This window comes from Ursus arctos, unplaced genomic scaffold (genome assembly GCF_023065955.2).
Source record: "Ursus arctos isolate Adak ecotype North America unplaced genomic scaffold, UrsArc2.0 scaffold_26, whole genome shotgun sequence".
In the NCBI taxonomy this organism is placed as follows: Eukaryota; Metazoa; Chordata; class Mammalia; order Carnivora; family Ursidae; genus Ursus; species Ursus arctos.
This window is the reverse complement of record NW_026622941.1, coordinates 42195521-42223048: the sequence shown is the minus strand read 5'-3', so window position 1 is coordinate 42223048 and position 27528 is coordinate 42195521. Positions and strand designations below refer to the sequence as shown.

General features: G+C 53.8%; 2 protein-coding genes across 2 annotated transcripts; one reads left to right on the top strand and one right to left on the bottom strand.

Annotated features, from left to right (window-relative positions):
• Positions 1 to 2154: 2154 nt before the first annotated feature.
• Positions 2155 to 9074, top strand: LOC113249645 (keratin, type II microfibrillar, component 7C). Its single transcript, XM_026491105.4, has 9 exons — positions 2155 to 2622; positions 4198 to 4406; positions 5505 to 5565; positions 5696 to 5791; positions 6385 to 6549; positions 6792 to 6917; positions 7171 to 7391; positions 8053 to 8084; positions 8553 to 9074. The coding sequence occupies exons 1-9, from the start codon at positions 2239 to 2241 to the stop codon at positions 8738 to 8740; spliced, it is 1482 nt and encodes a 493-aa protein (XP_026346890.3). The 5' UTR covers positions 2155 to 2238; the 3' UTR covers positions 8741 to 9074.
• Positions 9075 to 14955: 5881 nt separating this feature from the next.
• On the bottom strand, positions 14956 to 22076 carry LOC113249646 (keratin, type II cuticular Hb6). Its single transcript, XM_048216872.2, has 9 exons — positions 21646 to 22076; positions 20715 to 20923; positions 19852 to 19912; positions 19011 to 19106; positions 18628 to 18792; positions 18260 to 18385; positions 17786 to 18006; positions 15865 to 15896; positions 14956 to 15729 (listed from the first exon to the last, which is right to left on the bottom strand). The coding sequence occupies exons 1-9, from the start codon at positions 22012 to 22014 to the stop codon at positions 15551 to 15553; spliced, it is 1458 nt and encodes a 485-aa protein (XP_048072829.1). The 5' UTR covers positions 22015 to 22076; the 3' UTR covers positions 14956 to 15550.
• Between the last annotated feature and the right edge of the window lie 5452 nt (positions 22077 to 27528).

Genomic DNA, 27528 nt, shown 5'->3' with positions numbered 1-27528 from the left:
ACCTGGGCAGACTCATGGCTCCCCCGACCCAAGGAAGTGGCTGTGTCTATACAGAGACCCTCAGTGAAGCATGCAACTCGATACTGAGCCCACTGGGTTGTGACAGATGAGCAGGGTCAGAGGACAGAGGTGCAATGACCAGCAAGGTAACAGAGAAACGTTTCCTGGAAGATTGACCACCTTGCATCCCTCAGCGTTTTACCAAGAAGTAAATCCCACGTAATCCTTGGACACGCACTGAGAACCTTCCAGGGGCTCAGCAGTCCCAGCTGAGACAAGAAGAGAAAAAGAGCTGTTCTTTCTTGGATGTCCAGCACATGAATGACCCAGGACACACTCAGCCATGCCTCCCACAGAAATGCTCCAAAATCCCACCAGCCACTCGGCTGCAATCAGTCCCTCCCTCACCCCCCGGCCTTGCGTTCTTGGGTGTCACTCACCCCAGAAATCCCTATCCCATAGGTCATTCCCACAGAGTTCCCACCTCACACATAAGAGTCTGTGAAAATTTATTCATAGGGCCCAACTGGAGGGGCTGGAAGTATCCCCTGGTCTCCCAGAAAGGACGGGCCCTCCCTCATCCTGGGACATAAGTGACTCACTCACCCTGAGAGGAGTAAAGAGTGCAAAAGGTGAGGCCCAGGGAGGGTGCATGGAGGGCTATTTTTAGCCCAGATTGGGTCAGCATCTGCTTGTGGCCAGTCAGTAAACAGGTCCATCAAAGGAGTCATCCTCAAGTACAAAGGCAGTCAAGAGACTTGCTCTTGGAAGGGTTTATGGGCTCAGATCCGTGGGTTCGAGGCATCTCCTGACTAGGCCCCACTGTCCACCCACCAAAGCCATCACTGGTCCTAGCCCAAAGGGATGAGGGGGGAAATCACGGGACCTTGGCTGTCGGGAAACCACATGAGCTCCCCACCTCCTCTCATAGTGGGATCCTCAGAGGGGAGGAAGCAATGTCATTTCAAAGACTGGTGACCTCCCTCCCCTGATCTCCAGCACCTCTCATCCTTCCTGGTGGGTGCTTACACACCAATATTCATCATTCAGCTTCCCTGCTGGGAAACTAAAGGACCCGCACATCCCCATATCAGATCCCGACTCAGCCTACGCATCTTGGGACCTTCTCTCCACCTGTGGCTTCTCCCCCTTGCCCACCAGCCAAACACTGGCACCCCTGTGTGCATGCCACCCTCTCCTACTTCCGAACACCTCAGGTCTCTGCTGGGTTCCCAGACTCCAGCAATGCAGTTGGCACGCGATAAGAATTTTCTGAAAGAATGAGAGAATGCATGATTAGACCGTCTAGCCTCCAAATCAGAGCAGCACTCCTTTCACAGCTCTTCCCAACCCTATCCCCACCCCACCCCAAGTCCTGCTTCAACTCACCTCCTAGTAGTCTTCCCTAATTCATCTCTGTAGCTCTGTGTTATTCCACACTCCCGATCCTGTCCTCTACTCCGCCAGAGGCCCAGGACTCTGGAGGATAGCCCTGGTTCTCGTGTGAACTCTCTGACTCAGTTTCTCCCATATCCCATCTAGCGTCCCACAACTTATCTTCCCAGGAATACCCAAAGTGCAGAGACTATGCTCCCTCCCAAATCTCTACCCCCACTGGCATCCTTGACAAGGCTCTGGGTAGGAACAGGCCAGGAGAAGCTGACATTGACAGTGGTGAAAGGGACATGCTTTAGAGAGACAGAGGAAGTCAGAGAAGCCTCCTAGAACAACAGGTTGTTAGGGACGCAGCCCGCTGGTGGGGATGGGCTAGCCATCCACCCTGAGGTCAGGTCACGGGTCCGGGGCCCATAGCCCGGTGGTGATGCCCCTTCCAGAGAAGGATTCCAAGGGCAAGCTCCAGCCCAGGTCACTTCACCCATTCCAGTAGTCGGCACGTGGAGCCCAACTGATGCTTCCAGGACCCCTTCCCTTTCTCTGCTTCCAGCAGCAATGGGAGGGGGAGAGGCAATGAGGAAGCTTGTTAATAGCTTTGAAGATGAAACAGGCCTGTGGCTGCGGATTGTTGACACAGCTACCCTGAAGAGGCAAGCTGGGCTGGCTCTTAAGAGGCCGGGATGATGCCAAGCCAATAAAAGGCAGCTATTGTCACTATGCTGCGCCTTTTAATGCCAGCTGCCCCTGGTGCATAAAAGGGCCTGCCACAGCCCAGGGAGCACAAGCCTCTGACTCCGTCCTCTGCCAGCTTCTCCACTGTCCAGACACCTTCCTATCTCCAACATGACCTGTGGCTTCAGCACCGTGGGCTGTGGATTCGGCCCCAGGAACTTCAGCTGCATCTCGGCCTGCGGGCCCCGGCCCGGCCGCTGCTGCATCACCGCCGCCCCCTACCGCGGCGTCTCCTGCTACCGCGGCCTCACCGGGGGCTTCGGCAGCCACAGCGTCTGCGGGAGCTTCCGTGCCGGCTCCTGCGGCCGCAGCTTCGGCTACCGCTCCGGCGGCGTGTGCGGGCCCAGCCCACCCTGCATCACCACTGTGTCCGTCAACGAGAGCCTCCTGACGCCCCTCAACCTGGAGATTGACCCCAATGCGCAGTGCGTGAAGCATGAGGAGAAGGAGCAGATCAAGTGCCTCAACAGCAGGTTCGCTGCCTTCATCGACAAGGTGGGTGTCCTTGATCACACCCTTCCTGAATTCCTTCCATGCTCAGGACTCATTTATTTGCCCATAGAAGCCCCCAGTCCAGTCCAAAAGGAGAAGCAGTCATACCGCTAGGACACAGACAGAAAGACAAGAATAGGATCAGGAGCTGCCAATCTGATGGGGAAGGCACACTGAAAATCTACAAGCAGGAAGTAGAGGCAGAAACTTTAGTGCTGAGAGCTAACATCTCTTCATGAGCACAAGGCTGCCGTGTGGGGATTCAACGCATTTGAAGTCAGATAGCTGTTGCATGGGAAGGCAGTGCTCCCTATGTCAAGGGCAGGCCTGTGAGTGTAATACTGAACAGTGCCTGAAATGCCGTAGATCACACAGAGCTGTTTCTCTGCCAGATGGTTCCTTGGCTGCTGGGCAGAGGCCAGAGTGCTTGGTCCGTGTCTGGGGCTCGAAATCCAGGGATGAGCGATAGCTACAGTCCCCACTCTCTGGGCCTTGTGAGGACGCAAGCAGCACATGGTCGGGATGCAGCTGTAAGCCGTCTGTTTTTGCCAGTGTCCAGTTCAAGTCCACAGCCATCTTCCCCACTGAATTCAGTGGCAGTGGCATGAGGGGACAAGGGAGAAGACTCCAACTAGGAAGTGGTTCTGGGGCTGGCAAGGGCTCTCTCTCTCCAGAGCCAACCTTGAAAGAAGTCACACTAGAGAGATACCCACCAGGAAGGACCAAAAAAGTCTGGAACTCCTAACAACATGAAACATCAAGGATAGCATAGGAAAGGACTTATTACCAGGTTGTGGCAAAGTTTCTAGACAAAGGGATCTGGATGAGGATGCTGGCCTGCCAGGACAGCCTGGTGGCAGGGAGATGGGCGTGCAATTTTCCTGGGGCCCAATAGTCTACCATCATTCCAGTGAGAGAAGAGCCCCCTGTGGGGCAGAAGGCCAGAGTTTGAATCTTTCCTCTGCCACTGCGAGCTCTCAGGCAGTCAGGTAACATCCCTGGGCCTTCAATTCCACAGAGCATTCCTGCACCGATATCCCAGGTGACTATTATTCTAATTGTGTTGTTGTTGTAAGTATTCAATAATTGGCACAGACTTCATTTTTCGCCTTTTGCAGTCTGCCTTTCTGAAAAGGTCGGCCCACTCAGCTGCACACTGACAATCACACCTGACTTAGTACTAGTAGCTGTCCAGCACACGGGCGCCCTTTTGTGCCAGGGCTCATTAAACTCTCTTAATGAGGCGAGCGTGAACCTCCCACGTCGTGAGGGGGTGACAGGCGATGCCCAAGGACATGTTATTAACAAGCAGCAGCAGAATCCGGACTCAGCGTAGTTCAGCCCTGTCCGTGGTACCAGGCGATGGCCTAGAGAAGACTGTAGTGAGCTCTCAGGAAGGACTTCCAGGTGACCCGATTAAGCCGTGGGGTGGTTTTGACATAACACCTGCGCCAGGGAGGACTCTGGGTCCTGATAGTTGGGGACCTGCAGATCCTGGTGTTGGGACCACCCCCGGCCCCCACCTCTTGCCCCTGATCCTGGAAGAAGAGATTCTCAGGCTCTGCCTCTGGGTGGCAGGTGCGCTTCCTGGAGCAGCAGAACAAGCTGCTGGAGACCAAGTGGCAGTTCTACCAGAACCGCAAGTGCTGCGAGAGCAACCTGGAGCCCCTGTTCGAGGGCTACATCGAGACGCTGAGGCGGGAGGCCGAGTGCGTGGAGGCCGACAGCGGGAGGCTGGCCTCAGAGCTCAACCACGTGCAGGAAGTGATGGAGGGCTACAAGAAGAAGTGAGTGCCCAGGAAAGGGCTGGAAGGAGGCTCCCAGCACAGGGGTGTGTCTGGGTCTGCGGCTGGGACTCTGCCTGAGGATAGGGAGGGACCTACCCTCGCTGGCCTTCCTCAAGGCTCCCAGGTCCTGTGGGTGTGCCCTGGCCCCCAGGGGGATGGAGTTCACCTTGCCTCCCTATCAGCAGGTCAAGAGAATGATGTTCTCTCCTTTCCTCCGTCCACCATGCCCTTCTCTTAGGCCCCCAGAAAAATGACCACTCCTGGTCACTTTGAATCCAGCCTTCAATGTCCTGCACATTCTTCGCAAGTTCACACCTTTACTCAACTAACAGTTTCTCAGTGCCTCCCAGACGCAGTTAGACACCGAGGGAGAAGGGTGCTAGCAATCCAGGGGCAAGCAGTAGATGTCATGCCTGTCCCTGTGGGACTCCCAGTTGGCTGGGAAGCAGCATGGCCCAATCACAGACAAAGGCCATCAGTTATAAGTGTGACACACGATATGGAGGGTGCTCACCTGTTACTCTATAGGAAGCTGGTTTCAAGGGGCAGCTGGCCAGCTTCCTTGAGTAGCACTCTCAGCCATGAGCTTCCCAGGGCACCATACTCCCTGCCTCTGGCTCTGAGCCGGCCTGCCCACGAAGTGGCAGGCTTGACTCCTGTTGGCTGAGCCCAAGAGGGGAACGACAGAGAGGGGACCGCACTACCTATTGCAAATCCGGGGCAAGGGGTAGGGGTCAGAAGAAAGGAAAATGCAGACCTGGTGAGAAAAACAGACACCTCCCATTCCCCTACCCTCTGCACACACACACACACACGCACACACACACACGCACGCACGCACACGCAAGCATGCACATGCTAAACTTCCAGATCCCGCCTTCCCACCCCCACTGAGCTGCTCAGGGGTGATGTGAGAGCGGGTACTTCAGCTCTCCGGGTATCTCAGTAGGCCTGGACCGGCAGTCTGATTGGGTCCTGCCCCATTTCACGGCAAGGGGACAAGCAGGGAGAGGGCCCAGGGATCGAGCTCATTTGCATGCATGCTTCGAGGCCAAGTTGAGAGCTGCTCAGGCAGGCTGTCCTTCCCGCCCACTTCAGGTATGAAGAAGAAGTCGCACTTCGGGCCACAGCAGAGAACGAGTTTGTGGCTCTGAAGAAGGTGAGTGCCCGAAGCCCAGCCCCACCCCCACTCCCTGGCCACCGCATCCTCCATGCCCCGCCACACTGCAGCCAAGCTGTCACAGGGCCCTGAGGACAGCTGGTCTCACAGCCCCTTGAACCCCACACAGGAGGTGGACTGCGCCTACCTTCGCAAGTCAGACCTGGAGGCCAACGCGGAGGCCCTGACCGAGGAGATCGACTTCCTGCGGCGCCTCTATGAGGAGGTGAGGGGGCTCTCAGCCATGGTGGCCGTCCCCAACCCCCTGCCCAGGCCTCCAGAGGGCTGCTGACATGGGGACCCAGGCTCGAGGCTGGAGGGTTGCAGGGGAGCAAGGAGAGCGAACAAGGGAGGCAGAGGAGCGGGGAACTGAAACAGGCAAGGGAGCGCAACCGCCGGGACAGCTGTGACTTGGGAAACCGAAGTGAAGCCCACACAAGCGTCACACCGCCTCAAACCGCTTTCCCTGGCAGCCGAGAGACTTCCTTCCTGGGGTCGGGCCAGGGGCATGTGACCCGGGCCTGATGCAGGGTCTGGGCCTCTGGGAAGCACCCACAGCCTACTGGCGGGGGAACGCAGCCTAGACTCACCTGGGCCTAAATATCCCAGAAGCAAGCATTTGAAAAGTGGTTATGCCTTCCTCTAAAAGGAATTTCTTACCTGTCCATAAAGTCATACGATTTCATCAGAGAATTATCTGCTCCACACATGAGACTTTAGCTCCAAATGGGCTAAAGAGATTATAGGCATCAGCATCGGCACGTGAGGAAAAGCCCAAATAATGTGCTGCTTCTTCTTCCCCTACCCCTACCCCCACAGGAGATCCGCGTTCTCCACGCCCACATCTCAGACACCTCGGTCATCGTCAAGATGGACAACAGCCGGGACCTGAACATGGACTGCATTGTGGCCGAGATCAAGGCTCAATACGACGACATCGCCAGCCGCAGCCGGGCTGAGGCCGAGTCCTGGTACCGCAGCAAGGTGAGGGGCATAGGACACCTGCCTCCTAGACATGGCAGTGGGCAGGGAAGACCTCTTTTGTCTGGGGATTTTGATTATTAGGGATGGTAAGAGGACAGACATCTCTCAGTTTGGGTGGTAGAGCAGGGCTGCCATGCATGGGTGCACAGGCTGAGCACTGTACAACTTACCAATCGTCTGTGGTGTCTGAATGGGTGGGAAACTGCATCCTGAGCCTCAGGAGCATCTCTGCCTCCCCCCAGTGTGAGGAGATGAAGGCCACGGTGATCCGGCACGGGGAGACCCTGCGCCGCACCAAGGAGGAGATCAACGAGCTCAACCGCATGATCCAGAGGCTGACCGCTGAGGTTGAGAATGCCAAGTGCCAGGTAAGTGTCTCCTGGGGCCTCCCCAGGGTCACACAGGCAGTGTGTGTCCCCAGTGGATCTCACCATTCCCGCTCCAGCCCATCTGCAGGACTACAGTCCCTCGTTGTGGTCCCTGGGGTAGACTCAGCTGATGAGGGGAGAGGTCTGTTCTTGGGGTGTTCCCAGCTGGGGCCGGGGAGAGACTGGACACATCCAGGAAATGGACAGAGAGACCCGGGACCATCACCCACCTTGTTCTCTTCTGGGCCCCTAGAACACCAAGCTGGAGGCCGCAGTGACCCAGTCGGAACAGCAGGGCGAGACGGCTCTGAGCGACGCCCGCTGCAAGCTGGCCGAGCTGGAGGCCGCCCTGCAGAAGGCCAAGCAGGACATGGCCTGCCTGGTCAAGGAGTACCAGGAGGTGATGAACTCCAAGCTGGGCCTGGACATCGAGATCGCCACCTACAGGCGGCTGCTGGAGGGCGAGGAACAGAGGTGGGCCCAACCCAGCCGCCCCAGGAATTATACTTGCATAGATCTGCCCACCTTTGACTCCTCCATATCCTAGTCAGTCCTGAGAACTGACCCCAAGCTAGACTCTGGGGTCTTGGAATCCCAGATCTCAAAAGACTGGAACTTGGACACAGCATACAGAGAAAAAAATGAAGGCCAGCATCACTGTGAGGTCTAGAGTCGCAGAGAACACAATTCCTTGCTAGGAGAGAACCTGGACACCCATTCTCTCAGTTTAGAACACTTGCAAGATACACTCCCTGCCTGGTTTCTAGGAGGTCACCTTGTCCAAGGGTAGAGTTGCTGGCCAAACTGTGACCCTGGCCTCATGTGACTGCCCAAGAGGACTTTCCCCTTCCTAAAGCTGAACCAATCCAAGTATGCCACGTATGGTTGTTCAGGCTGTGCACTGCACACAGACAGCCAGCTGAGGAGCAAATAAAAGCTGAAATCCAACCCATACTCTGCCTGCCAAATAGTGTGGCCTGGCATTGCTGCAATTGCCAGAAATGTACTTTTTTATACAAAGGTATAAATATAGGTTAGAAATACACCTGAGATGATCCATTCCAGCACAGAGGAAATTTGAGGATCTCATTCTGACTTCTTTTCTCTTCCCCTTTCTTACCTTTTCCCCATTCAGGCTGTGTGAAGGTGTTGGAGCTGTGAATGTCTGTAAGTATCTTGAGCCCTGAAAAGGAAAATCTTCTGTTGGGCAACAAAAATTTTCTGGCTGTGAGTATATAGAAACACTGAGGGGAGCGTTTCCAATAATTCCCCCAGGAAAGGGGAGTAGGTTGGTCATTCAGCAGGAAAGGCTGAGGTTAGCTCACAGAAGAACTGGACAACATAAAGAGGGTTGGAGAGGGGAAAGAGTAACAGGTCACTTCAGGAAGAAACCTGAGCTGTCAAGCAGAGACCAGGAAAGAGGAAGGGACTTGCCCAAGATCACAAAGCAGAACTAGTCTCCGAACCCAGGGCTCCTGACTCTCAGGCTGAGGTTCCTTCCATGCTTTCAGAACTACAGCTGAAGGCCCTCTGTGTCCTTCCCTGGAGGCTTAGGCAGATCAGGGAGGACAAAGGAAGATGCCCGGATGGGGTGGCCACCAGCCAGACCTCCTGACTCTGCCCCTGTTTCTACAGGTGTCAGCAGCTCCCGGGGCGGGGTCGTCTGCGGGGACCTCTGCGTGTCGGGCTCCCGGCCGGTGACCGGCAGCGTCTGCAGCGCCCCCTGCAGCGGGAACCTGGCGGTGAGCACAGGAATGTGCGCGCCCTGCGGCCAGCTCACCACCACCTGCGGAGGGGGTTCCTGTGGCCTGGGGAGATGTTAGGCAGCCCCAAGAGAGAGCCAGAGAAGCCCCTTCTGCCTGCCAGACGCGCCACCGTCCCCACCTGCAGCTGAGAACAGCGGTGCCTCGGTAGTTCTGCCCCTCGTGTTCTGAGAATACACCACGCGGCTCAATCCCATCAGCCCCTCCTCCGCGCTTCTGGTCCTACCGGAAGCGGCTGCTGCCTGGGACTGGACCCGCCCCTTCCGCTGTGTTGGCCTCTGGCCCCTCCCACAGAGAAGGGCTCTCCTTCCCTGGAAGGAGCACTGCTGGATGCCTCCCCCGCCTCTCTGGTCTCTTGTCTCCTGTTTTCCCAATAAACTGGGGGACCCACTTTCTGTGCTGTGATGCCTTATTTTCTTGGAGTGAGCCCGTGTCCACCAACTGTTGAGCACCACAGCCCGGCGAGACGGCCCGAGGACTGGGGCAGTTGTGGCTGGTCTCAGCCTGGACACCTGCAGGGCCCGACCCCGAATAGTGCCTTCCTCCCCTGGCCAGGCGGCGCTGACCATGCTCACAGCACCCTGCGCCTGAGTCACGCCTGTCAGTCTGGGGTAGTCTGGGACTTAGTCCTCTGACTGGTTCTGAAGGGAACCAAAGGAGGTCATGGGGTCTTCTGGAAGGCCGTGAGAGTGTGTGTGTGTGTGTGTGTGATATTTTAGCCTCCTTCCCCCACACATACACCCCATTTTCTCGGCACACCTAACCTCTCACCCCTCCTGACCCCCCCCACACACACACACACTCGCACCAGAGCACCAACTGTCAAAAGTGCCCACAGCCACCTCAGTCGGACCCCACCCCTTCCCATGCTCACTGCTGCCCGTCAAACAAGGGGAGATGAGACCCTTGACACCCACTTCTTGCCCATCCTTCCCACCTCCCATAGGCACACCTGGGACAGCCTCCTCGAAAGCCCCGGAGCTGGTAAGAGGGCACCATCTACCCACTTTCTCAGCTCCCCCACACACTCCTCATCCTCAGACACCTCCGAGCTTCAATCGCAAGGCTTGAAAGGCCTCCTCTGCCCCCTGTATGGCCTGAGCTCTCCTGTCCTCTGTTCAGGAAGAGTCTGGGCGTTCTCAGAAAGAAAAGCTGGAAAAGCCCCAACCCCATTCAGGAAGAACCAGGCCTGGAATAGCCCTCCTCAGGCCCCAGCCCTTCTGTGCAGTTGACTCCCTTCTCACTGACCCTATTCTTTTCTCCCTCTGCCCCAGCCCTATTCAGCCCCCATGCTGACCACCCATCCTCCAGGCCCTGCTCCTTCCCACCCATCTCCCCAAGCTGTCGTAGGAGCACCTGCTACCTTCCCTCACTCCCTTCTAGAATCTCTAGGGCCCTCTTGGCTCCTCACCCTCTCCCAAGCCCCCCAGCTCCCTGTGGCCCTCTCTCCCTCCCCATTCCTAAGCCCTGAGTCTCAGGCCTTCCACTGCCTTGTTCTGTCTAGTTCTGCCTTGTTCCAGATTCTCAGCTGCTCCCAGGCCGTCCTGCTCCCTGGCTCACATCCCTCACCCAGACAACCTTGCCCTTGAATGTTCAAGTGCCTCGGGTCCCTTCTCTCACCTCCCTGCACACACTGCCAGGGCAATGACATCAGTCTCTGGCCTTCAGTTACCACCACAGTTAATGGCCTTCCTGGTTAAAATCCTCCAACCACACTTTCGAGTCCTGGTGACTCTCCTGCTGCCTGACCTCACTCCCGAGCTTCAGAGCCTCTTGCCCCAGGTCCTACATGGCATCTCCACTTGGCCATCCTAGAGACTCCTCTAACCCAACAGACCTCCCAGCTGAGCTCACCATCCCAACTCTCTCCACCAGGGCCTCCTCTTTGTCCCCTGGCAAGATCATCAGCACAGTTGCTCAGACCCATGATCTCCCCACGACTGCACCCTCACCCTCAATACAAACTAACCCCCAAATGCTTTCCTTTTCTACCTCCTAAGTAACCCCCTAATCTGACTCTTTCCTCTCTCTCCACGGCCACCACACACATTGCAGCCACCACCACCTTGGCTGGAGCGCTGCTCTTCTCCCCTTCCAACCCACACAACACAGCAGCCAGAGGTTTTTATAAGACACAAATCTGACCTTTCAGCGGGTCCCCACGGCCCTCAGGATGAAGCCCAGACTCTTGAATGTAGCTTACCAGTCCCGTATATCTGACTCTGACTGGCCTCTGCCTCTCCCCACTCCCCACCACCCTTGCCATCCTTCCCACCCCTGGCTCAAGGTGCCCTGAACTCATATCCAATGAGGGCTGGCCCAGGGGCTCTGCAAGGGCCTTTCCCTCCTGACCTTCTTGGGCAGTGACTCTGAACTCTGCTCTGGAGTCGTCACACTCCCTGCCAGTCTTCGGAGGTCATCCAGGTGCCACCGAGGGATCCCAGGGAAACTCCATGCCTCTGGACATGATGCACCTTCCTTCCACCCTACCAGCTTGAGGCACCAGGCAGGACTGATGCTACATACTCTCCAACTCTTAGAGCCTCCTTTCCTGAGTCCCTGAGCCCCACCTGCTCGGCTATCACTGCCTCCTCTCCATTAATGAGAGGTGCAGCCACGAAGAGGTCTGGGCCTCGGTACTAGGAGTAAAGGAGAAGCATGGTTGGAGGATTCTTAACCAGGGCAAGCTGGTTACCTCCTGAAGGAAGTAATATTGGAGCTGAGGCCTAAAGGAAGCACAGGAGTTGACTTATTCAATCAACAAATAATTATTAAGCATCTGACATGGACCAAGTCCTGGTATACAAGCCTGGGTTCATATAAGTGATGGAAACAATCACAGATGCCTGTCCTCCAGGAACTTTATATCTTAGAGCAAAAAAGTAACCATAAATAAGGAGCTAACCAGGAGGAAGCAATGTGCTCCGGACAAGGGGAAGAGCATATGGCTTTCTTCACCCGTGGTCGGGTATTCCTCATTCCTACTTGCTTCCAGGCACTTCTCCCAGCATCCTGCAGAGGTAGATGGTCTGGGCCAATTCCAAGCTCCAAGGAGAGCCGCCTGCCTCCTCTCTGGAAGGTTCCCATTGACCGCGAGGAACGTGAGCTCTCTGGATGTCCGATCCCCATGGGCCGACAAGCCTGAGGCAAGGCCAGCTGTGGGAGTGGCCATACCCAGAGTAACAGTCCCTCCGCTTCTGCCCGGCCCTGCCCGGCAGCTGACTCAGTTATCACCCCCAAAACATGAAGAAATTGAGGTTCCCGAAGCTGAAAAGCTTTGACCACACACTTTCGGTGACCAAACCACAACAAGAACACAAAATTCCAGACTTTCAACACCCAGTCTTCTTCTATCCCCCCCCCACCTCCTGCTATTTAGAGTTTCGGAATGCCGGGCTATTACGATACCACGGTCATAGAAATAACAACAATAATAATAGCAGTTTTTGAGGATCGATTATGTGTCACACTTTAAACTTTTATCTGCATGGTCTCATTTAATGCTTCTGTGGTAGCTCTCTGCAGAAGTGGCCCCCAGCTATTCCTCTCTGCGCGCCACTCCTCACCTCTGAGATGGAGTCTATTTCCCCTCCCCTGGGTCTGGGCTGGCCCTGCAACTGCTTTGACCAATAGAATGTGGTAGAAGTGACATTGTGGGGCTTCTGCACCCCGACCTTAAGAGGACTGGCAGCACATGAGGCTCCTGGCCATAGCCCAGCTGAGCTCTCAGCCAGTGGCCAACACCAAATGTCCACCACGGCAGCAAAGCCATTCTGGACGTCCCGGAGCCCCAACCAATAATATGAAGCAGAAGACTCATCCAGCCAAACTACATAATCATGAAAATAGTGCTGGTTTAAGCCACTAAGTCTTGGGCTAATGTTTGTACGGCAACAGATAAGTGAAGAAATCAGTACCTGGAAGTAGGCACTACTGTAAGCAAACAGAGTTACTGTTTCTCCCTAATCAGCTATTGTGTCTATGCAGACCTTACTGACAAATTCACTAGCTGTCTCTGCAGAAGCTTGGACTCAAGGTCAACTGATACAGTTCCAGCCTGGGAACAAAGCAGGGCCCTGCCTTCCTTACGGGAGACAAGGAGCCCATCCAGTATGTCCTGGCTTTCAGAGCAAGCCCATAGACCCTGAGATAACCTCTTAACGTGTAGTGACAGGGCCTGAATTTTGCCTCCTTTGGATATTAAGTGTCCGCCCCAAAGTGAATGTGGTATGTTTGTTACAAATACGTTTGTCCGGTGCACATGCACCATCTGTTTTCGTGTCTACTCCTTAAGTTTCCCCACCCTTTCCATTAGGATGTATTTAATCTCAACTTCTACAATTGTAAGTTAACTTATTCTCTCCCCCTTGGAAGAGGTGAATTGGAGGCTTGCCATCCTGTCTCCTCTTCACGAGCAGCTTTCCGTAACAGCATAGAGGACAGAATTCCAGCAAGTTCAAAAGGGTGGACTTCCAGCAAGTTCTGCCAGTATAGCACCACTATGTACTATGAGTCTTCAACAAGATCTGGACCTTGGCCACAGGGCACCCCCTTCCATGGATGTACTCTCTCAGACCTAAGGGTAGGGGCTGCCACTTCTACCTGCAGCTCCTGTATGCTTTAGATTTCTCGCTTTTTACTAGTCAATATCTCATTACGCTAATCCCCTGTTATAGTTAATGATTCTTTATATTAAACTTTATCTGTTCACATAGTTGTCTCCTGATTAAACCCTTACTGGTACACCCTGATCAACAGCTCTAGCTGGGCTCCCAGCCATGTGAAACGAGACTGTTTTGGACCTCACTGACATCCTAGCGCCCCAGACAACATCGCATAAAGTAGAGGAACTGACCGTAAGCCCACAGAATCACGAGCAATGGGAAAACGGGTTTCCCTGCTATCCGAACGCAGAGCGTTCCTATGAAACATTTCATAAGGGGATATGACATTAAGTGAAGAAGTGTTTACCATTAATTTATATGGAAAAATTTTGTGAGCATCCCAGACCCAAAAAATAGCCCCTCTTAGGCTTTTCTGCTATGTTAGGTCACATTTGCTTAGAGCGCACAAAATAAATCGAGATATAGCCCAGATGCCCACAGACACGGTTCAAAGCTCTGGCATTGAGGTTGAGATGCTGAGTGTAGTTCCCAGGGAAGGAGCTTGGGGGCGCCACTCTCACTGCGGGGTTGTACATTGCCTCTGTAACAGCTGGTTGCAAAACAGATGCTGAATGCTCTATTTGCTTTTCACCTCTTTTTGTAAAAGGGAAAATCCTCTCTGTATTTCTTTCAATCAGTGAAAACAGGTACTATGTTTATGTCTTTGGTAGAAGGGAAGTGGTGTAATGCATACTTACAAAAAGCAGAGGATACCTGTATTATTTTAAGCCTCTAAATTTTGCAGTGGTTTGTTACAAGCAATAAATCTCTGACTACAACCTATTAGGTGTTGTTATTCCATTTACAGATAAAAAAGCTAAAGCCAAAGGAAGATTAGTGACTTACCCCATTACAGAGGAAGTAAACAGCTGAACCAGCATTCAACCATAGGTTTGTATTCACAACACCCTTTTAAATACATAATCTCACTTAGGAAGCCAGAAGGGACCTTAGGAATGTTATCCAACCTCCTTCACTCTATAGCCAAAGAAACTGAAGCTCAGACCATGGAGGGAGTTTGCCCTAAGTCACACATCTGGGAAATGGGAGGGTCAGACTCTGAATGAGAAGCCTACTCCTGACTGTAAGCCCAATGCCCTTCCTCTCCCCCATATTGCTTGTCTCACACTCCTTCCTTCCATTCTCATCTTCACACCTTTCCTCATGCTCCTTCCCCTCCAGGAATGCCCCTGAGGGGCAAAATCACCCTGGTCCCGAATGCTTACAGGATATTTGGTCTTTTCTAGAGACATCTTTGGTTGTCACAACTGGTGGCGGGGGAGTGCCCCTGGCATTTGGTGGGCAAAGGCCAGTGACGCAGCTAAGCATCGTGCAATGCAGGATAGCCCCCAACAAAGAATGTTCCAGCCCAAAATGTCAATACTGTCGAAGCTCAGACTCCTTGGTCTAGAGAAATCCACGACCACACAAGATCCCCTGCATCCATGCGTCCTCTTTTGTGTTCCCAGGGCTGAGGTTGCTCAAGGCCGGAGGGACACCTACTGCAGTGGTCATAACTACTGCAGGGGTCGTGAGGAAATCTCTGACAGGGAGCTCCTATCACAGGATGGCCCCGGCATTTTCAAGACTCTGAGGCACCAGGTTTGATAAGCTACAATTAGTTTATTGGAAACACAGAGTGAAACAAAGGCAAAGAAACAGACTGGCAGTTGAGTCACGGGCTTTGCCGAAGCCTCTGCAGGCAGCCTGGAAGGAGATGCTCTTCCCTCCCAAGGCTTATGTCCCTCAGAGTTTCAGGAAAGCCACCATCAGTGTTCCCCACCTCCATTCCACAGGTACAAGCACACTGGCGGATTCCTAGGAAGTGCAGACAGGGGGATTCTGGGGCCCGTCCTGTCCCTGCAAGCTGGGGTGGAAGGGTCAGACAGGACGCAGGAATCCAGCGGGGAAAAAACAGAAGGCAGAAGAAAGGATGAATCCTGAAGACAACAAAGCCACTACAAGGAAAGGTTAGGGAGAGAGGCCAAGGTGCCGCCCCAACCTCCCCAGGGCTCAGGGCGCCTGGGGGGATGGCACGCTGAGGGAGCAGGTAGGGAGGACGCGCAGCGTGCGCACATCTGGCCACCGGGCTCTCGGGGGCCGGCAGCTGACGGTCGTGGGGCGGCGGCGGCGGCGGGGCGTTCGGGATGCGGGAGGTCCTGGCCGGAGGGTGACGCGGATGCGCGCTGGCGGCGGCGGCGGCCGCCTAGCACTTCCTACAGCTCACGCTGCAGGCGCTGGCCCCCGAGCACGGGGCGCACGAGCTGGTGCCCACCACCAAGTTGCCGCTGCAGGGGGCGCTGCAGACTCTGCTGGTGACAGCAGGGGCAGCACCGGAGGCGCAGAGATCGCCACAGACGACGCCACCGCGGGAGCTGCTGACGCCTGAATGGGGGACAGAGCACATCAGGCACGGCCACCGCAGGAGGCTCGGGGGGGGGGGGGGGGTTGGCGAAAACGGCCCTCCCCCAAGACGGGGGCCCGCCCCAGCTGGAGAAGGGGGAGGCTCGGACTACTTACACACATTGACGGCGCCGACGCCCTCACACAGCCTGTTGGGAAAGGAAAAGAGAGAGAGGTTGGTGCTGCTGGCCAGCCGCCGGGCCCACGCGGCCAAGGTGACAGTGAGGACCGTGCCCTCCTCCTGGGCACTTGCTGAGGGGAAGGAGCGGTAACCGAGCCCATCTGGAAGCCATCGCCCAGCCCCCACGTGGGCTCTGGAGCCGGAAGGCACGGTGTGCCTGGCAGCCCTCCTTAGCCCGGCAACCTCCGATTTGCCCTGCTTGCGGGGCCTCCCTCCTCCCCGGAATATCTACTAGGTCCCCTGTGAGGGCGGAATCAATGACCCATGTAGGCACTTAGTGCCCGCCACAGGGCACCCAGTTCAGACATGTTGGTTCTGACCCACTTCTGAACACATTTCAGGGGCCGCAGATCGGACTTCCTAAATCTGGCCTGATTGGCGTCATTAGAGAACCTGGGCTTCAGGAGGGCAGACATTTCAGTCTTGTCTTTTCCCCACTGCAGAGGGCATGGTGCCTAAAACAATGTTTGGCTCCATAAATAACTGTTTCGGGATCGAAGGGGGTTTTAGAACCCATTTAAAACAGGCTCAGAAACTGTCTACACAAGTTCCCTCATTTGACAGATGGAGAAACTGAGGCCCAGAGAGAGGAAATAACCAGTGACAGAGGCAGGGCTATAATTCAGAGCACCTAACTCCACGCAGCCCTCGCCTCCGTCCCACACAACACATCTCCTCAAGGGAAACAAACGAGAGTCCCTCTGATAGCACCGTGGCAAAGGGTTGACAACACCGGCTTCAGACATGAGGAGACTCTGGAGTCCACCATGTACTCATCCCACGCCCAGGGTTCACAGGGAAACCACACCAAAGCTTCTGAGTTCACCCCAGAGTTCCTATGCGGCGGAGGGATGGGTCGCTCAGTTTCCAGTGCTATTTCCAGGTGCCTCTTGAACTCCCAAACTCAGTCTTGAAAAATTCTTCATTCCGGAAGTCTCCACTGCTGAAACTCCCCAGGCCCAGGAGCTACGGGGCTTCTGAGCTCTCCAAAGCAATTACTTGAGGTTGTGGCAAGTCTCACCATGGGACCGCTTTGATTCCAGCTATCCAACCTGTGTCCCCATCTCCCCACTGCAAGGCATGCTCCCAGTAGCTCCCTCTGCCTCCTCACACTGCACTCTCTTCTGCTTGAGAGGAGGGGCCTGGCTATACACAAGAAGAGGGAGGCTCAGGGAGTGAGCACCTGACCAACCCAGGGGCAACATTCTGGGAGTGTTGTCCTCAGAGGAGATGATCAGCTGCCCTCCAGCCATAGGAAGCCTGAGATGAATGGGTCTTCCCGCCATATCCAAAACTAGCAATAAGCAAAAATGCTAGAACGGGACACAGCTGCCTCAAGGGACAAGTCCCTGCTATCTGTCCACCCTCAGTCCCACCTGATGCAATGGAAGACCACTTAGAAGGACCCACTGGAGTTGGAACATATAACAGTGGGTTGATAAAATGCCCTATGGAGGCAGTCACTATGGGATATATACGAACTGCCAAGGCTGGGCCCAGGGCCAGGCTTGAGAAGAGAGCTAGAGTCTTGGTTATGTGCAACAAGGGCCAGGAAGGGAAAAGCACGTCCAAGGGAAGGTGGTTACAAGCCCAGGCTAGGGTTCTCAGGAACAACAATTCCTATGGCCTGACTCCTGGCTCTCTGGAGCAGATTTGCAAAAGGTTCCAATCCCATTTTAGCACTTTGGTGGGCATGACTGACTCAAAGAGGGCTAGAAACACACCAAAAGGACTTACTCATTATCTGTAAATGCAGGATGGGGAGATTTGAAAATGGGAGTCCACTGATGCCAGGAGGCACATGGCACGCTGGGAACCCAGGCAAGGCTGGGAGAGAAAATAGGCTACAGTACCCACCTCTGCTCCTCGCCTTCCAGCAGCCGCCTGTAGGTGGCGATCTCGATGTCCAGGCCCAGCTTGGAGTTCATCACCTCCTGGTACTCCTTGACCAGGCAGGCCATGTCCTGCTTGGCCTTCTGCAGGGCGGCCTCCAGCTCGGCCAGCTTGCAGCGGGCATCGCTCAGAGCCGCCTCACCCTGCTGCTCAGCCTGGGTCACTGCGGTCTCCAGCTTGGTGTTCTGGGGACCCAGAAGAGAACAAGGTGGATGATGGTCCTGGGTTTCTGTGTCCATTTCCTGGATGTGTCCAGTCTCTCCCCTCTCCCAGCTGGGAACACCCCAAGAACAGACCTCTCTCCTCATCAGCGGAGTCTACCCCAGGGACCACAACCAGGGACTGTAGTCCTGCAGATGGGCTGGAGCGGGAATGGTGAGATCCACGGGGGACACACACTGCCTGTGTGACCCTGGGGAGGCCCCAGGAGACACTTACCTGGCACTTGGCATTCTCAACCTCAGCGGTCAGCCTCTGGATTGTGCGGTTGAGCTCATTGATCTCCTCCTTGGTGCGGCGCAGGGTCTCCCCGTGCCGGATCACTGTGGCCTTCATCTCCTCACACTGGGGGGAAGCAGAGATGCTCCTGAGGCTCAGGATGCAGTTTCCCACCCATTCAGACACCACAGACGATTGGTAAGTTGTACAGTGCTCAGCCTGTGCACCCATGCATGGCAGCCCTGCTCTACCACCCAAACTGAGAGATGTCTGTCCTCTTACCATCCCTAATAATCAAAATCCCCAGACAAAAGAGGTCTTCCCTGCCCACTGCCATGTCTAGGAGGCAGGTGTCCTATGCCCCTCACCTTGCTGCGGTACCAGGACTCGGCCTCAGCCCGGCTGCGGCTGGCGATGTCGTCGTATTGAGCCTTGATCTCGGCCACAATGCAGTCCATGTTCAGGTCCCGGCTGTTGTCCATCTTGACGATGACCGAGGTGTCTGAGATGTGGGCGTTGAGAACACGGATCTCCTGCAGATGGTGGGGGGGTGGGAGGATGGAAGGATCTTGTTTACACCCCAGCCTCACGCACCAGTGTGGACCCAATCCTCCCTGATCTCCAGCCCCGGCTTGCATGATAGCTTCAAGGACTGTAGCTCCAGCCCAAATCCCTGGCCAAGCCAGTCCCAGGCCAAAGCCCGATCTTCCAGGCTGGTTGCCAGTTTTCTGCCTGGACCACGGCCCCTCACCTCCTCATACAGGCGCCGCAGGAAGTCGATCTCCTCAGTCAGGGCCTCCGCGTTGGCCTCCAGGTCTGACTTGCGGAGGTAGGCGCAGTCCACCTCCTGGAAAGTTGGGGTGTCTTTGAGCGAAGAGGACCCATCACCCCAAACTCCTCTTTTCTCCCCCATCCATAGAGGCCAGGGGAAAGGATTCCCAGTGTTCCTATTCCCATACTATCTCCATACCTTCTGGCCTGCCCAGGATGGGCCTCACAACCTCCTGCCCTTCTGAGAACAAACCCCTTTGTGCCTAGAGATGGACCACCAGCCTCTCACTCCTCTTATAATCCCAGCTTTCCTTTTTAGCCTCCCTATTCCAAGAAACCCGTCAGACGGAACCCTGCTCGGCCACTTGACCCATCCCCGGTCCCCTAGCAGGCCTCCTGGACTCCACCTAGCCACTCCTGGTTCTGATCCATCCTCCCCCACACCCTGGGGCTGCACCCCTCCTTTTGGTCAGACTTCCCACAATGCTAGACAGGACACTGTCCTCCACAAGGAGACTGCAGCTGCTCTGCCTCCATGGGACCCCCGCCGGAGACCACCACTTCCAAAGCAAAGCAAGACATCCAGAGGTCAGCCCAGCCATCCCCCTGCCCCAGGGCAGGGTGCTAGTGGACATTTAAAGGTCATTGCTCTTCATCAGCGACCTGAATGAGCCTTTTATGACCTTATCTCTGGGGTTTCCCATCTGGATGTGACCCAGTCGTGTACCCCACATGAGGTTGAGACCCTCTGGGTCTCCCCAGGAAGAGTCTGTCATTCCAAGATCCCTGGTGTCTATGCTTCCGGATCCCATGTTACCCACCTTCTTCAGAGCCACAAATTCATTCTCAGCTGTTGCTCTCAGAGAAACTTCCTCCTCATACCTGAGGCAGAAGAGGGCAGAGAGGGGAGGTCAGGAAGGGCAGGTCTCCCCAGAGGTCGCCACCATGTCTTATCAGTGAAGGGGGCACTATCAGGAACTTCCCAGAAGCTGGCACCCTAGCAGCTCTGCTGGATCCTTTCTTTCTGGCTGGATCTAGAACGTGTCTGGGATTCTCTCCCCACTTTGAATTGAGGGGTCTGGAGAGCCTACGTTCTGGGACCTCACAGCCCCGTTCCCAAAGCTGCCGTGAGGTCCCCTCAGGAGGCAAATAAGGACTCAGCACCCAGCCCTGAGCTAGGATTGCACAGCAGCACCTCGGGGGCACTGCGGACCCAGCCCCACCTCCCCTGGGTGTCCATCCTAGCTCAGGCTGGGGGCCTATGCCACCCATCAACCATCAGCACTCAGCACCCTAGGCAGCAGGACACACAGAGCCCCAGGACCCATCAGCCCTGAGGGACCAGATGCTCATGTGCTTCAGGTGGGAACTGAGAGGTCAGCGGGAGAAGGCCTGGAGCCCACAGAAGGCCCCTCTCCCCTGCCTACCCAGCCTCCAAGAAGAGAAGGCCAAAGTAGGAGAGGCATGTGTCCTGGGGGAGCCCCAGGCCTGTGCTCAGGCAGGCCTCCAGGCAACAGTGGCACAGATGAGAAGATCCTGCTGCATTCTGCAAACCGCCCCCCCCCCCCCCCACCGCCGCCTGCTTGGGCCCTCGCCCTTCTGGGAAATTCCTCTCAGGCCTAATCCAGTGGGCTGCAAGTCAAGTCGATTTCTTGTGCCCAGTGTCACTCCTGGACGCACTCACTTCTTCTTGTAGCCCTCCAGCACCTCCTGCACGTGGTTGAGCTCTGAGGCCAGCCTCCCGCTGTCGGCCTCCACGCACTCAGCCTCCCGCCTCAGTGTCTCGATGTAGCCCTCGAACAGGGGCTCCAGGTTGCTCTCGCAGCACTTGCGGTTCTGGTAGAACTGCCACTTGGTCTCCAGCAGCTTGTTCTGCTGCTCCAGGAAGCGCACCTGCGTTCAGGGGGTGAGGAGGGGGTCAGATGGCTCCTGGTGTCCCAAAGCCAGTTTGGGGTGGGACTGAGAGCTTTAGGGTGAACTCTCAAGTCTGCAGCTCCACAGAGATTTGGCAGAGATGGGCAGTGGGAGACAAGGGGACTGCTGGCTTTGCTGATGGCCATCTGTGTCTGGAGTTTCCAATTTAGGGATGGGAGCTGAGGTTGGGAAAGGTCAGTCCCTGCTCTCAGGGACACTGACTTCTCCAGACCTGGTGAGTCCAGGGGGCCTGTGGTCTAGAGCCAGCTGGAGGTCTCTAGTGTGCCTGTGACCCAGTGCCCAGCCTGGATCCTGAGCATGGGTGGGGTACAGGAAGGGTGTGGTCCAGGACACCCACCCACAGGATGCCCCCGTGGTCCTCTGGCTATTCCTTGTGTTCATTCTTGTGTCTGTGTGCACGGACTGCCCTCTTCCTCTGGCGTGCCAGTGCCAAGCCCGTCCTTGTCTGTCTGTGGGGCCCTGCCTGCCTGGACCCAGGCTGCATGTGAGAGCCACACTGTCCAATCAGGAGCCTCTGCTCTATATACTCCTGTCTTTGGTCCCAGGGCACCCTGGGTGTGTGTCCATCTCCTCCATCAGACTGGGAGCTCCCCCGGACCACGCGTCTCCTGCCCCTGACTCTCTTCAGTGCCTAGCCCAGGAACTGAAGGCTCAGGAAGGGTGTGATCAAGGACACCCACCTTGTCGATGAAGGCAGCGAACCTGCTGTTGAGGCACTTGATCTGCTCCTTCTCCTCATGCTTCACGCACTGCGCATTGGGGTCGATCTCCAGGTTGAGGGGCGTCAGGAGGCTCTCGTTGACGGACACAGTGGTGATGCAGGGCGGGCTGGGCCCGCACACGCCGCCGGAGCGGTAGCCGAAGCTGCGGCCGCAGGAGCCGGCGCGAAAGCCTCCGCAGACGCTGTGGCTGCCGAAGCCCCCGGTGAGGCCGCGGTAGCAGGAGACGCCGCGGTAGGGGGCGGCGGTGATGCAGCAGCGGCCGGGCCGGGGCCCGCAGGCCGAGATGCAGCTGAAGGAGGGGCCAGCACAGTAAGATCCACAAGTCATGGTCCTTCTTGGGGGCAAGGGAAGCTCTGAGGAGGGAGACGTACTAATGGAGGGCACAGTGGCTGAAGTGTTTGTGTCTTGGACATCTTTGGGCCTCTTATATATGCGGGGAGCCTAATGGGTCCATGGGTTAGAAGCAATTAGATGTCTTAATTGGCTTGCGTTGTTTAGCTGCCTTGGCTCCTCCCTTAATGTGTTTAATTGGGGGCCAGATGTGGTCAAATATTTATGGCCTTTTACCCTAAACTGCACAATGCTTATCTTCAAAAGGCCAGCTCACCTCCCCCACCCGCTCCCCATAAGCTCCCCATACACATTTGGCAGAACTCAGGGATTGGAGGAGGGGGAGCAATGACTCAGATAAGCACGCAGGGAGGAGAAAGGCGGGGCTAAGTTTCCGGTATGGCCACATTTGAAGAAGTCTATGGTGCTGTCCGTGGTGCTGATCGAACTGGCCTTGGGACACTGGGAGAATGTGAGATCAACAGAAGATGATTTCAAACGGGGTGCGCTTGGTGGTTTCCCTCACACCGTTAGCCTATTTCTCCACCGCCAAAGCCCCAACACCCCCACACCTGCCCAAAACCTACACCCACACCTATCAACATATTCTGTCTCTATGACTCTCTCTGACACTCACACAGAGTGCATTCACATACTCGCCTTCCCACCCACAATCACACACACACACTCACCTTCTTCTCATGTGCATTCTCGCCTACCTCGATGTGCACACGGACAAGTCCCTAGGCCAACTTATTAGACCATCCTGGCCAGCCTATGCTGAGAAAAGGCATTCCCTTCCTCAGACTCTTCCATGGGGCCTAAGGGGACACACAGTGGCTCACTGGCTTCAGGAATGCCCAACTATTTCCAACAAGGCCCCAAGAAAAGATAACATGTCTGGATTTCACCTCAAACTTCCATTTTCCTCCAGGGCCCAGAAACCCTGGAGTAGACACTACTGCTATGAGTCTGTATAACATTTGGCTCAGCATATAATAGAATAAATCTAGATAGAGCCATGAGGAGGGCATCCAGCCCCCTGCCACCACCTCCCTCTGCCTCAGATCTGTGCTCCCTCCTATGCTATACCAACCCTATAACCCCCTTCCCTTTACAGCAGTTTGTCAGTAACCTTGGCAGATGTCAAAACAGATCTATATTGGTGTGTGCCACCAGGGTGTGTAGTGTGGGCCTTGAATGCAAAAGGACTGGATAGGAACCAAGGCTCTGCCATGAATAGCTCTGTGTGGTCTGAGGGCAAGGCACTTCATTCCTCTGGGAAATATGTTAAGTCTTTCCCTGCAGTGCTGCCTGGGAAAATTACAGAGATGTCCACATGCTCAGTAAACTCCAGAACACAGTGCAGATGTGCTTTATTAAAACCATTAAGAAGTTGGAGGCTCTGGGGCAGCATTTTTCCAGAGTTCACATTGTGGCCCACTAATAGAAGCAAACAGAATTTTTTTAAAGATTTTATTTTATTTTATTTTATTTTATTTATTTATGAGAGAGAGAACACGTGAGAGAGAGAGAGCACAAGAAAGGGGGAGGAGTAGAGGGAAAAGCAGACTCCCCACTGAGCAGGGACCCTGATGTGGGACTTGATCCCAGGACTTTGGGATCATGACCTGAGCTGAAGGCAGACACTTAACTGACTGAGCCACTCAGGCGCCCAGAAGAGAACAGAATTTTAACAAAATTGATTAGAACAAAATCAAGTAGAGTAGAATAGAAAATATCAGAGTACATTATATGTAGTAAAAATAACATTTCATCTCCTTTTTGTTTCAATTGTATGTGGTGGGTGTGTATGTGTGTACTTTGTCACTACACAAAATTATTTCTTAATATGATTGAAAATAAAAAAAGTTTAAATACACAGCATATCAGTTAAGAACACAGACCCAGATTCCAAACTGCCTAGTTTCAAAGTCCAGCCCTGCCACTTTCTAGCTATGTAATCTCAGATAATTACTTAACCTCTCTGTACCTCGTGTCATGATTTATAAAATGAGGATAATAGTATACACCTCATAAAGTTGTTGTAAGGATTAGAAGAATTAATCCACGTAAAGCACTTAGAACAGAGCCTGACACACTCTAATTATGTAATTATATTAGTAGTTGTTATTGCTGCTAATGCTGCTCTGTAGATATACCAGTAGGTTTGATGGAATATACCTACCCACATTCCTAAACCAGCTATGTAAAATTCCCACTAATGGTGTCTATCATAAAGGACTAGTAAAAGGATTAAATTAAATAATACATAGATAACGCTTAACACAGCACCTGGCACATAACAAGTGTTCAGTAAATGTTGTGTTCAACCATGGGGCCAGTGCAAGGAACAGGGAGGACCTGAGACCTTTGGCCATGGTTACTTCTTTTATCCTGGGAAAGAACCCAATATCAAATGCCCCTCCTTCAATCCCCACTCTAGCCCAACTGTCCCCAGGGAAGGCCCAATGATAATCTCTCCTCTTAGGCAAAGGGAAAATGTCACCAGTCCTTGAGCAACTACACTACTGGATGAAAAGAGAAGCTTGGACAGTCCAAAAATTCTGTTATCTGTTAATAATTCATAAATTTGTATTTCTTCTTTGGCCTTAACAGACCACCAGAAATCCTCAACCATAAATCAATGACATGCTCACTTTTCTTGCTTTTTGCCTGATCCTAAAACCTCCTGATTGGTCTGTAGCCCAAGGATACCATGAAGTTGAAGGTGGGGGATATGCCATCCATCCAGGTACAATGGAACTCCAAAGAGGGCAAGAGAAGTCAGATACTCACTACAACTGGACAGATGGGATTTGGAGTTGAGGAAAACTTCCCAGAAGTTGAGGAAAACAAGTAGTCATTGTTTCCTAAAGGAACTTGCATTATGTCTCCCATTTAGCTTTATATAAAAAAGAAGAATTGTTTATTCTGGAGTGGCCACCATGTTTGTGGCAACAGGATGAACAAAAAAACCTTCAGATCAGTGGTTACAGCCTCTTCTATTAGCCTAAGTAGACCTTGGTTCAAGGGACACCTGGAAAGAAGGGGCAGATCTGCTGGTTTTAACATTAGGAAGCTCTCGTTCAAGCTTCCCTTCAGTCCTTCCTTCTCCTGTGAAAAATGTTGTAAAGCAGACTGTCCCAAATGGATGGTGGGTTAGATGAGATAACACCTTGTTGGGGAATTCAGTGATTGTGTGATGGCGATGTCCCTGCCATATGCTGAAGCCTGTCTTAATTTTGGAAAAAGGGGGGAAGGCATTAAGAGGAGGAAGGAGACATGGACTCTGGAACTCCCAATCTCACAGGGAAGGCAGACCCACATTCATGAGAAAGGCCAGAAGTCTGAAGAGGGCTGCTTTTCAGCTATATCATCAGATGCTCAGGAATGCAGTGCTTCCTAACAGTGCCCATTCTGGGGCAATGTAGAATGCAACTAATCTGATGGGAAAGGTAAGAAAGGCTCCCTGGAAAGGGTGAAAACAGACATCAGTGAGGAGATAGGTGGGGCAGTATTGGTGAAAAGGTGTGCGCGGAGGTATTTCAGAGAGTGGACAGTAGGGAAACCTGAGAACCTTTGCAGGAGAGGCCGGGACTGTGAGATGCTGTGACAGTGGAGAACCAGTTGAGGTAGAGACCTCAGAAGCAGGGAGTACTATCTCTGGGATTCTGCTTCAAAGCTACAGGGTGGGAGGCAGCCTATGGTTTCTACATCTGAGGGTACCAAAACACCTGCACAACTGGCTTGCAGGTATCCAAAAGGCTATGCCCTTTCTAACCTTGCAGTTCATGCTTTCTGTTCACAGAAAGTAGATGCAGGCCAGGTTTCAGTGAGGGGAATTGAGGGGTGAAGGAGTGGCTATTTACATAACACTCAGGCAGGGAGTTGATCCTAGGCCAGCCAACAGGCAGGACGGCTAGATTCCTGAGTTGAGAGGCCCAAGTCAGAGTCCTCCTCAGCCAAGACAGCCTGGGACAGTGGCCAATTATCCATGAGAATTCACCAGAGGAAGGAGGGGCCAAAGGCCTTTATGGCAGCCTGGGAGAATGGGGGGGATGAAGACTGACTCAGAAGCTCTGCCTTTGGTGAGGTCCATCCCACTAATCAGGCTGAACCCCTGTACCTCCTCCAGCCTGTGAGGGTTCATTGCTACAAAGCTGAAGTGAAGCCAAGGTTGCCCACCTCTTCAGATATGTACATACCTTGCCCTCAGTGCTGCACTCCTTCCCCCATCAACTTCCTCCTCCTCTGCTCTTCCACCCCTGCAGTGTCCCCCTACCATTCTCCCATGGGTCTTCTCATTTTTCCTCCACTGTCCTCCACTTCCCTCCCATTCCCTCCACCTCCCCCAATCTCCCCTTCTTCCCATTCTCTTTGTCCCTTCCCCAGATGGTCTTTGTCCTTCCAAGTAGCTCTAGAGAGTAATAGTCTAAGACCAAGCATCTTCTTCCTTCTTTTCCCTAGAAATCTACCTCCCATCCACTTCTCTTTTTCCTTCCCCAATCCTACCCTCAGCTTCTACTTTTCCCATGGCTTTCAGGATTCTTGCCCTTGTTGGCTGGCTTTCCCTACCACTCTTATCATCATTCAGGTCAAGGACTTCCTTAGGTCAAGGACACATCTACTCACTTCATCCCTCCTTCAGGCCCCTGCCAGGAACATCTCTCTACCCAGCCCCCACTCCTAGGAATGGCTCCCCTCTGGTCTGCTTCACCTGATCCCCACCCCATCCTACCAGAAAGCTTTGCACAATTAACCACCAAGCTTTGATGGCTCCATTACTCAGCACTTAATATATAGTTGGTATTTATTTCATTCATTCAACAAATATTTATTGAGCACCTACTATGTGCCAAGCCCTTGGAATATATCCATGAACCAAGCATTTGTGTTCATTGGTGTGTTGTGAGGTTTGCATTTTTGTTCAAGATCTAGATGGGTATGTCCAGCTTTTCTCTTAAAACTGGACGTTTACCACAAAAAAGGATGAGCTCTCCTCCATCCTCAGGTCCTGAGCCCTGAGAGCACTATAAAGGGCCATGAAGAGGGTTGGGGGGGGGGTTGATTAGTGAGAGTGTGTGTTAATGTATTATGTACAAACATTATCTACTGGGTGATACTTCTAATGATAGTAGACAGTGGATAGATGGGAGTGCGATGAGATAAACTCATCCCTTCCACTGGAATCAAACACACTGGCAGACTCTGAGCGCCAACTTTGCCACTAACTACACAACCTAAACAAAACTCTTAACCTTCTGGGCCTCAGTGTCCTCATCTGACACCTGCCTCAGAGTATAATTACAAAAATTAAATTCGTTAATGCATGTTGAGCAATTAGCATAGTATCTAGTATGAAGTAAGATGAACATCAAGAGATGTTATGTTTTTTAAGTTTGGGAGAATACTCATAAAATGGCTTTCTACACTGAGCACATACTACTTGCATAATTTTTTCAAATAACCACACACCCTAGAAAAACTCTTGCACAAATATACCTAAAG

Excerpts from the sequence above, each read along its gene's own strand:
- LOC113249645 (XM_026491105.4), top strand. The coding sequence starts at position 2,239 with ATGACCTGTGGCTTCAGCACCGTGGGCTGTGGATTCGGCCCCAGGAAC. Across the intron at positions 5,566-5,695 it reads AGTTTGTGGCTCTGAAGAAG|GAGGTGGACTGCGCCTACCT; the intron begins GTGAGTGCCCGA and ends AACCCCACACAG. Across the intron at positions 6,918-7,170 it reads TTGAGAATGCCAAGTGCCAG|AACACCAAGCTGGAGGCCGC; the intron begins GTAAGTGTCTCC and ends CTGGGCCCCTAG.
- LOC113249646 (XM_048216872.2), bottom strand. The coding sequence starts at position 22,014 with ATGACTTGTGGATCTTACTGTGCTGGCCCCTCCTTCAGCTGCATCTCG. Across the intron at positions 19,107-19,851 it reads AATTTGTGGCTCTGAAGAAG|GAGGTGGACTGCGCCTACCT; the intron begins GTGGGTAACATG and ends CCAACTTTCCAG. Across the intron at positions 15,730-15,864 it reads CGTCGGCGCCGTCAATGTGT|GCGTCAGCAGCTCCCGCGGT; the intron begins GTAAGTAGTCCG and ends TCCCCCATTCAG.